Genomic DNA, 10,163 nt, shown 5'->3' on the forward strand with positions numbered 1-10,163 from the left:
TACTTTCTATGGCCAAAGTATTATGCTAATTGAGGAATGAGGCCTACGTTGTCAAATGCTATCAATGCATCAACTTATTTTGCCTAGCTGGACTTCCTATTAGAAGAGAGGATTTTAAGGGGAGAGACTGATGCAAAATCACAACAAAACACATAATTAAAATGTTGAAGAAGTAAAAAAAACTGTGCGTGACAACTCCTACTGCTTTTACTAGTATTTTGAACAAGGATGAAGGGGAAAGGGCCTTCCTGTCATCAGACTCAGCAATGCCTTCTTTAATAGTGACTTGGAAGGCAATGACTCCCTGTACCTCAATATGATGTGGTTTGGCAAAGTGTACCTCCTGACAAACTTTATTCCCTTCTAAATGTGCAGAATTTCACTAATATGTTTCCATTTCCTGACGGTCCTGAACAATGTGGACAAAGCAGGCAGGGACAGGGCCAAACTTGGGGGCAAAGTGTCAAAAGCTTGGGAAGGTCCCTCCTTTGCTAAACCTGATTCGTCCATCTCCTTTGGCGGGGTGGTGCGGTATGGGTAGGTGGAGCTAACAAGTCTTTTATTTCCCAGCTGCAATTGAGGTTTAAATGCAAATAACTGTTGTGAAGTAACCCAGTGACTGATTCACACTAGGGTGTAAGCAACTGATCTGTGGGGTGGCACAGAAAAGCACATCAGATATATCTGAAGCTGGTGAGTGAATGGTATAAGGCAGAAGGGGCTTGAAAAGGGAGATTGGTAGGAGTTGCAAGACACACTTTGCACTTATTCTAGGGTTGGGCCCTGCTAGGAACCATGTCTTACCCTTTCCATGGTCCTGAGCACACTGCTGGGCATAAAGTAGACAAGAAGCCAGGATCCTTCACTGGTTAACCAAGGATGAAGACTTGGGACCGAACCTGTGATTCCACTGACAGAAGGAATTCCCAGATGATGAAACTCCCTTCACCAACACAGGTTGACGCCTTCTCTGCAATTTTTAATCGCAAACTGCTGCCTAGGGACCTAAGAGGTTACATGACTTGACCAGGGTAGCAGAGGTAGATCTTGAACCTGGGTCTTCCTGACTTGCAGACAAGTTTTCTTTTTTTTCTTTTGATTTAATATTTCATTTTTTCCAATACATATAAAAGCAATTTCTATCATTTATTTTTTAAAATTTTGAATTCCAAATCCTCGCCCTGCCCCATCACTGAGAAGGCAAGAAATTTGATATAGATTATATATGAGCAGTCATACAAACCATATTTCTGTATTATTCTGTAGTGGAAGAAAAACAGACTATCCCAAACCCCCCCCCCCAAATAAACAACAAGAAAAATAAACTAAAAAATGTTTGCTTGAATCTGCATTCAGACTCCATCAGTTCTTTCTCTGGAGGTTCATAGCATTTTTTCATCCTGAGTCCTTCAGAACTGTCAGACCAGCTTTCTACCCACTATTCCAAGGTGCCTCACAGGTTAGCATTAGAGTGGAGGAAAGAAGGGTTATTTCTGAAAACAAGGACACGTCAGAAATGAAGATTAAGCCCTGTCAAAAGGCAGAGAGAACAGTAACTGGAGGAAAGCTCTCACATATCATTTCTCTGGCACCCCACCCAACAAGAAAGGACATTTCCCTTGAGAACCTGGGCCACACTCACAGGCTTACCTGGGTCTTGACTGGAGTCAGCAGGACTGTGCCAAGCTATGTTGTTGAAGGCTGGTATTGTGCAGCAGAGTCTGAGAAGACACAGCAGAAGAATAAAGGCTGTTGCAATGGGAGCAAATACTTCCAAAAAAATCCCAAGAGCTCAGTTACTCTCAGAAGAGGGAGCTTTGGGTACAGCTGCCATAGATAAATGAAGCTAGACAGGAACAGATAAACTTCCAGAGGACAGAAAGCAGGGGCCCCAGTTCTTCTTTCTCATGTGATAAAGTGATACGGACCACAGAAAGTGAGAGGGTGGGAAGGGAAAGGCTGGCACATGGTACAGATGGTTAAAACGATCAGGGGCAGAAGTCAAGCAGAAAAGGAAGTTTGGAGAAAGGAAAAGCCGTGATGCTACATTACACAACATTTTTTAAATTTCTTTAGAAAAGAACCTTCCCCTTGCACTCATCTGTGGTTCTTCTTTCAGAGTGCTGAAGAAAGAAAAGAAGAAATTGACAAAAGATGACAACAAAACTCCAAATCAATAAGCTTTTTAGCTTAAAGCATTTCTTAACTTACAAAGTCAGAGGCATTGAGAGGGCACAGTGGATAGAACAGTGGGTCTGAAGTTGGAAAAACCTGAGTTCAAAACCAGCCTCAGACACTTACTAGCTGTGCGACCCTGGGCAAGTCACTTAACCCTGTTTGCCTCAGTTTACTCATCTACAAAAGGAGTTGGAGGAGGAAATGGGAAACCATTCCAGTTTCTTTGCCAAGAAAATCCCAAAAAAGGGGTCATGAAGAATGGGGCATGACTGAAAGGATTGAACAACAACAACTTATTAGCTGTGTGTGACCCTGGGACATTTAGCCTCAGTTTGCCTCAGTTTCCTCAACTGTAAAACGGGGATAATAATAGCACCTACCTCCTAGGGTTCTTGTGAAGCTCAAATCCGATAGCTGGAGAATGCTTGACCTGATACCTGGCACATAGGACCCCCCCCCACCTTGGAACGGTGCCTTGCCTCTTCTACCACCATGAGCACAGTGTTGGGCACAGAGAAGGCATGAAATCAGAGTGTTTGACAGGGATGGGTTAAACATTCCATCCATCCAAAAATCTTTAAAAAAAACCCCTAAAACTAAAGTTCTGGGACTCTTCTAGGAGGTGAGATGGAAGGTTAGAGAATTAAATTTTAAAACAGAGCTGATTATATAAAATGGCAATAAATGATACACTTCAAGATGGTAGCGGATGGGCCCAAGAGATTATTTCCCATGTACCCACACCTGGTTCCTGCCATCACATCTCTCTCTTATCACTCCCACCTGCTGGTTCATTCTCTCTCCCCCTACCCTCTCCAATTTCACATTCCTCTCCAGGATGGGACAAAACGTGAGCCAATAACTCCATTGTGAAAAATCCTCAGAGATGAACTGAGCAAGCAGACTTTATGCCCAGAGCTTCAGGGTCCAGCAGCGGCTACATTTACAACAGAGGACTGAAGTTAGGCCATGTGTGTCCAAGGTTAGAGGAAAGCACAGAGAGCCTCGAGTAAGAAAAGCTAGATTTGGGGGCCCCCTCTTCTGCAATTTCCCAACTAGGAGAGCTTGATCAGATATTTTCACTTCTCTAGGACCAAGTTCCCTCTTGTAGAATGATGAAGCTGGATTCTAGGTCTTCTCAAAGGTTTCTTCTGAGTTGAAGGATCTGGTTCAACTTATTCTCAGCAGCCCCTCCGACAGAGTTGTGCAGAAAGAGACAGAGACGATATATTCATAGACAAAGTTTATGCCTCCATGCCTTGGCCAGCAACATCCCATAATCACTTCCTTTTGAAGTCTTCCCTTTGCCTTATTTAATGCCCTTGACTCAGGTAAAATGAAAGGTACAGAATAGGGATTGCATCCCTATCCCACCCCAGGCAGATGATTATATTTTAAGATCCTGAATAGATAAATCAGAAGTGTGGTTATAAAGTTAACCTTCGTTTCTCCCATTAATTACAATTCTTCTATACAACATGACTAATGTGAAAATATATTTAAAAGGAATGTATGCGTAGAGCCTATATCAGATTGTAGGCCGTCTTGGAGAGAGAGGAGAGGGGGAGGGGGAGAACATTTAAAACTCATGGAAGTAAATGTTGAAAACTAAAAATAAAAAAACTAAAAAAAAAAAAGAAAGTTAACCTTTGGTGCTCAGTGAGGTGAGAGATGAGAAATGATAGCTGAGTATCTGAAAATCTGTCATAGGTAAGAAGGATTAGACTTTGGGAGGGAGGTGTTGCTAAAGGACAGAACTTGGAGCAAGTAGGTAGAAGCTCCCAAGAGGTGGGTTAGGTTTTGATGTAAGAAATCACTTTCTAGAGATTGCCATCGTTCAGTCACGTACAACTCTTTGAGACCCAGTAGACCATACTGGAGTGGTTGGCCATTTCCTTCTCCAGAAGATTAAGGCAAACAGATGTGAAGTGAAATTGCCCAGGGTCACACAGCTAATAAGCATCTGAGGCTGGATTTGAACTCAGGTCTTCCTAACACCAGGCTCACCACTCTATCCACCGAGTTCCTAAGCCTCCTCCTTCTAAAGGTTTCTTGTTGTTCAGCTGTTTCAGTCCTGTCTGACTCTTTGTGATCCCATTTGGAGTTTTCTTGGCAAAGATACTGGAGCGGTTTGCCATTCCCTTCTCCAGTTCATTTGACAGATGAGGAAACTGAGGCAAACAGGGTGAAGTGACTTGCCCAAGGTCACACAGCTAGTAAGTGTCTGGGGCCAGATTTGAACTCAGGAAGATGAGTGTTCCTGACTCCAGGCCTGGTGCTCTACCCATTCCTCCATCTACCTGCTCTGAGTGCTCTAAAGGTTAGAGCTCTCTGAGACTGAAAAGGGCTTCCTTGGGTAGTGTTGGGTTCCCCTTATTAAAGTTCTCTGAGCAAAAGCTGGATGATCACTTCTCTGGCGTGTGCAGTGGGATTGGATTAGAGGGCCTTCTGAAGTCTCTTCCAATTCTGAAGCTCCTGATAAGCCCTATGAAACAAGACAGAAGAGCTAAGGGTGTTAACCTTCCCATCACTACCTGCATTTTAAATGAAAGCTCCAGGATCTAGGATCAGCCCTTTGGGTGAGAGTAGGAGAGGAGAACCATTGCCCCGTTCTGTTTCGCCACCACCACCTCTGCCTCCTGGAGGGGCTCCCAAGCCTGCCTCTGCCCATGGGCTGATGGCAGACTGGGTCGGCATCCTCTCTGCTGACTCCACCTTCTCCCCACTACAGTTTCCCAAGTCCATTTCCCGAGAGGAACCAAGTATGCGAAAACCTAGCATGCCATTTCAAATAGATTGCCGCCCCCTGATCTCCTGGATGCCAAAAAGCCAGATACAAGTTAAAAAAAAAGTCCTGCAGTTATCTGGCTATTTCCAAATATCTGAATGGCTGTCATGGGGATGACAAACCCCTAGATAAGAGACTGACTTTTCATTCAGGTGTCACAGAGAGTCCATTTGGACTTTGTTAAGATAAACAATACTAAGCCCACCTAAGCTTAAAACACGGGCAGTGAATAACTGTAGCTTTTTCTAAATCCTGAGTCAGCCCCTCAAACTTTGCCCAAGAAGCCCATATTGCCTTGGGTTGCAATGACTCAGATGAAAAGTTAAAGAAAAAAAAAGCCTGACTATTCTGCACAGTCACCCTCAGGTCACATGCTTTTCCCTTTGGGCCTGTTGTTTTCAGCCATTCAGTCGTGTCTGGGATAATCATAGCACCTACCTCTTCTGAAGACCAAATCTGATAGCTGGAGAAGGCTTGACATAATACCTGGCACATAGGACCCCCCACTTTGGAACACAAAGAATGTCCATGGGGTTTTCTTGGCAAAGATACTCAAGTGATTTGCTATTTCCTTCTCCAATGGATTAAGGCAAACAGAGGTTAAGTGACTTGCCAGGGTCACACAGCCAGTGAGTGTCTGATGCCAAATCTGAACTCAGCCTTCCTGACTCCAGGCCTCGTGCTCTATCCACTGAGCCACCTAGCTGCCTCTTGCTACTCTGCTACTTTCCTTGAGAGGGCAAAGTTAAAGGATTCATGAATATAGGAGGAAAAGCCCGGAATTTGAAGTCAGATGACCTGAATTTGAAATCCCAACTCTGTCACTTAACAAACTGTGTAATGCTGGGCAAGTCACTTAACTCCTCTAGGTCTCAGTTTCTACAACTGTAAAATGGGGAGGAGGGTGGAGTAGATGACCTCTGAGGTCCTTCTAGTTGTCAAATGGTTAATTTTCTAATCGATACTGTTAATAGCACGGATCGTGGGGCAGTTGAAAGGGGTGGATTTGGAGTCGGAGGACCTGGGTATGAACCCTACCTCTGCCACTGACTGTATGCGACATATGTGACCTTAGCTAAATTGTCTCCCTCTGGACCTCAGGATCCTGTTAGACCAGATGACCTCTTAGACACCATCCAGCTCTCACTTCTCCAACCCTAATGATAACAGAAAGTTAGAACTGCAAGGGACTTTTAAGATGGTGTAGTCCAACGCCCACCTTTTTATAAATAAGGAAACAGATGTCCAGAGAGGCTGACATTGGCTCAATAATAGCTAACGTTTATACAATGCTTACTACGTACCTGGCTAAGTATTTACTATTAGCATCTCATTCGACCCTCACAACAACCCTGGGTGGTAATGGCTACTATTGTCACTATTTTACAGATGGGGAAACTGAGGCAAACAGTGGTTAAGTAACTTGGCCAGGTCCACATCACTAGGAAATGTCTCAAGCCAAATTTGAACTCAGGTCTTCCTGACCTCTGGTCCCATACTTTATCTACTGAGTCACCAAGGTCACAGCTAGCCTGGAATAATCCCAGAAAAAAAGTCCCAGAAAAAAAAAAAGACTCCCAGAAAAGCTGGGAGTCTTATCTATAAAGCAAGTATTCTAAGGCAGGGGTGGGGAACTTGCAAGCTCAAGGCCATATGTGGCCTGCTAGGTCCTCAAGTGTGGCCCTTTGACTGAATCCAAACTTCACAGAACAATTCCTTTTTGTTAAGGGGATTAGAATCTAAAGACTACACGTGATACCCTGCTCCTGTGAATAAGAGTAGGGGCCTCCAGGGTCCAGGGGCTAAAATTTTTTAGGGAACTGGGTACAATGCTGTTCTGTCTGCTTCCATTTCCCCATGGTACCACCAAGGGTTCTTGTGAGGAAGGTGCTTTATAAATGCGAAAGGACCACAGAAATGAGAGACCACAGTATCACCAGATGAGAGCTGGGGGGCGGCGGGGCTCGGAGGTCATCTCATCCAGCTATCTCATTTTACAAGTGAGGAAACTAAGGCCTAGAAATAGGTAAGTAACTTATGCAAGATCACACAAGTAATTATCACGGAGAAGCAAAATGCTGATGGTCATACATGTTCATCTTATAATGTTAGCTACTACTGAGCAAATGACAACCTCTCTGGACCTGTTTCCTTATTTATAAAAAAAGAGAATGTTGGATTAAGGTCCCTTGCATTTCTAACTTTCTATTATTAACTGCCTAAAGACACAAAGGGGATCAATTCTGCCCAGAACAGGGCTTTTCATTAAGAAACAAACAAAAAAAGGTTGGGGGGAAGAGGTGAGAACAGACCCTCCCTCTTGCCTGAAGCAAGCAGCCCCAGTATATTTATTCCTCAGATTCTCTTCCCCTATATCTACCAAGAAAGAGTAAACTCACAAGTAGTGGTGGTGCAGTCATTAGTTCAAGAAAAATAAAAAAAGATCTGTTGATTTAGTTTTGAATTGGCAGATACCTTCCTTTTATTTTCTTTATAAACTTTTTTGATTTTTATTGTCAGTTCCAAATTCTCTCCTTCCTTCTACCCCATCCCCTATCCAATGAGAAAGCAAAAAATATGATAACCTTTTTACATACGAAGTCTGCAGATAGGCTTCAAGGTAAGTCACTCTAACTGGGCCTGAGGCTGATCATACAAGGTTCCATTGGTCCAAGCCACTGGCATGAACACTCCTGGTGCCTCTTGCTCTCCACCCTTCAACCCCCTGAGATTCCTGGCCAAAGGGGTTCCTGCTTTGGGCCTCAGGCCTCTCCTGAGATGATAAGAGAAACAAGCCACTGCCCAACTCTGGGCCTCAATTTCCCAGTCAGTAAAAAAAAAGGAGTTGGACTGGTCACTTCTCGGAGTCCTTCTATGACATTCTATGATACTAATGCTCTTCTTTTCTCTGCCCATTCCCTTTGAGTTTGGCTTTCTCTCTTTGTGTTAACGTAATTCCAAGACTCTACAACTTATGGTTAGAACTGATCTCACACCCCTTGGTTTTACACAAGGGGAAACTGAGATCCAAAGAATTTAAGGAACTTGCCCAAGGGCACACAAGTAGCAAACAGCAAAACCAGAATCAGAATCTGGGTCCCTAGACTGTGAGTCAGGTGCAATTTCTTTTGTTCCACACGAACTTTTGAAAGATCATCAATGCCTAGGCTGGTGTCAGTCATTAAGCATTTATTAAGCACCCCAGGGTGGTAGCAGTGTCAGACAAGACAAAGGGGTATATATGAAAGATTTTACAAAAATAGAAACAAGAAGATTTGGCAATATATTGGGATACGGAGGGTGAGAGAGAGTCTGAGTGACTGGAATGTAATGGCATCCACTACAAGCAAGTTAGGAAGAGGAGTTTGGGGGGAAAAGAGTTTAGTTTTGGACATGCTGAATTTAACACATCTGTGGTACATCCATTTTGAGATGTCCAACAGGTAGTGGGAGATGTGAGACTGGACGTCGGTAGAAAGGTTAGGGCTGGAGAATGCCTTTCGAGACTCATTAGTAGGGATGACAACTGAATCCACAGGATCCGATGGGATTGCCAGGTGAGTGCCCAGGCCCGAGCCTTTGGGTCACCCATGGTTAGTGGTCATGTTCAGTGGCATTCTATTAGAAGTAGGAAGGAGGCTTTTCGGATCATACTTGGAATTGAAAGGGACTTCAAATGTCACTTACTTCAACCCCTCGTTTTACAGGTGCGGAAACCGAGGCCCAGGGAGATAAAGTGACTTGTCCAGAGTCGCCCAGGTGGTAAGCCTCAGAGCTGAGAACTCTTGACTTAACACCGGTAATCTTTCCATCACCTAGTCCTGCTTGTCCACTTTTACAGATGAAGAAACTGAGTCTCTAAAGAGCTAAACGGAAGAGGAGGGAAGAGGAGCCAGGTCTTCTGGCTCCAGGGCTCTCTCCACCACCACAAGATGCAGTAACTGAACGCAAAGAGGGAGGGCAGTATCCCAGGATGGGCGACCTAAGGGAGCGGGAGCGTGTGCGAAGCCCGCGGAGGCTAGGGCGGCCCCTTAGCCCGGGGCCCCGTCTCAGCATCCCCCGGCGCCCTGATGCTCCCCCCACCCCCAAACGTATATTGCTCCCACCTTTCTCCTGGATCTGCGATCTAGACTACGCCTCCGCGAGCTCCACACGGTCTCTCCCACTCTTCCAAAGCAGCTAGGTGTTTGCAACCTATCACGCATCGCTCGCTCACCCGCCCCACGGCGGCCAGTCCTCCGCGGGAGAGCCTCCGCTAGCCAATGACAGTGCTGCCCCTGGACACTTCCCGGTTTCTGAAGGCGGCCAGCTCAGCGGCCTTGGCTAGGCCGAGAAGGAGTGGCCGGCGGAGATCCCGTGCTCGCCACCCATAGGTTGGCTCGGGCTGGGAGTGGGCTGGCTTCTCGTTCGCTGCTCGCCCGGGACGCAGTAATGTTTTGAGGCGCTTTGCGCAGGGCTGAAACTTGATCTCTTGAAGCAGTGCCCATTGGGTGAGGAGGAGCGGCTCATCAAAACTCCCCCGGTCCCAGACCTCTTTAACGGGCAGGCCCAAGACGTACCCGGGGAACCCGGACTGGCTCTGGAAATGACAGCTTCTCCGTCCCCTAAGAAAAGGGACCACAGTAATGTAAAGAAATGTAGCAGTGAAACAAATTAGAGCAGTAATTAGGGCAAAGCCGTGATCAAACTTGAGACGGGGGATTGAATAAATGAAAAAGTGCTGATTAATACTGACTACTCGTGGGACGCTGTAAGGTTCTGGGGATACCCAGTTATGCCCTCGTGGAGACGACATCCCAAATAAGCGAGGGCAACACAACATAGAGAGTGAGCGACCTTTGCCCTCTGGTCAGAGAGGTGGTGGAACATAGGTGCAGAATGAGGCATGGGCTGTCGGCTGGGTCCAGGTTCTAAGTACTGGTTTCTCTTCCTTACCTATGATTCTTTGTTATAAAGGAGACCTTTCTGGGGCAGCGAGAATGATGTGTGTTGTTTTGTTTTGTTTTTTAAAGCAACAACAAAACATTTATTTAAAAAAAAACCTTTTAAAAAAAATGTTTGACTCAGACTCCAAGGAGGGTATAAATAGGCTACAGCCAGTTACCAACTGTGACTTATATGCAAGAAATGACTTAGAGAGAGATCATAATACAGGATTTGAAGAGGAAGTGGGCTGGCCACAGAGCAAGTAAAACAA

The 10,163-nt window shown here is 45.2% G+C and overlaps 1 protein-coding gene across 2 annotated transcripts in view; it reads right to left on the bottom strand.

Annotated features, from left to right (window-relative positions):
• BLVRA (biliverdin reductase A) overlaps positions 1 to 9,251 on the bottom strand; it is a 44,175-nt gene extending 34,924 nt beyond the window's left edge. Inside the window, exons 1-2 of one of the 2 annotated variants that reach the window (XM_036739488.1) lie at positions 9,073 to 9,251; positions 1,651 to 1,721 (exon numbers count right to left, since the gene is read on the bottom strand). Coding sequence is in view for 1 of the 2 variants with exons in the window: in XM_036739486.1 (XP_036595381.1) it covers positions 805 to 837 (33 nt within the window). In the remaining variant the exon portion in view is untranslated. Of the gene's footprint in view, positions 1 to 804; positions 954 to 1,650; positions 1,722 to 9,072 lie in introns of those variants that run through there. The other variant, XM_036739486.1, reaches the window with a different exon arrangement.
• Between the last annotated feature and the right edge of the window lie 912 nt (positions 9,252 to 10,163).

The sequence above is a fragment of the Trichosurus vulpecula genome, chromosome 9 (assembly GCF_011100635.1).
Source record: "Trichosurus vulpecula isolate mTriVul1 chromosome 9, mTriVul1.pri, whole genome shotgun sequence".
In the NCBI taxonomy this organism is placed as follows: domain Eukaryota; kingdom Metazoa; phylum Chordata; class Mammalia; order Diprotodontia; family Phalangeridae; genus Trichosurus; species Trichosurus vulpecula.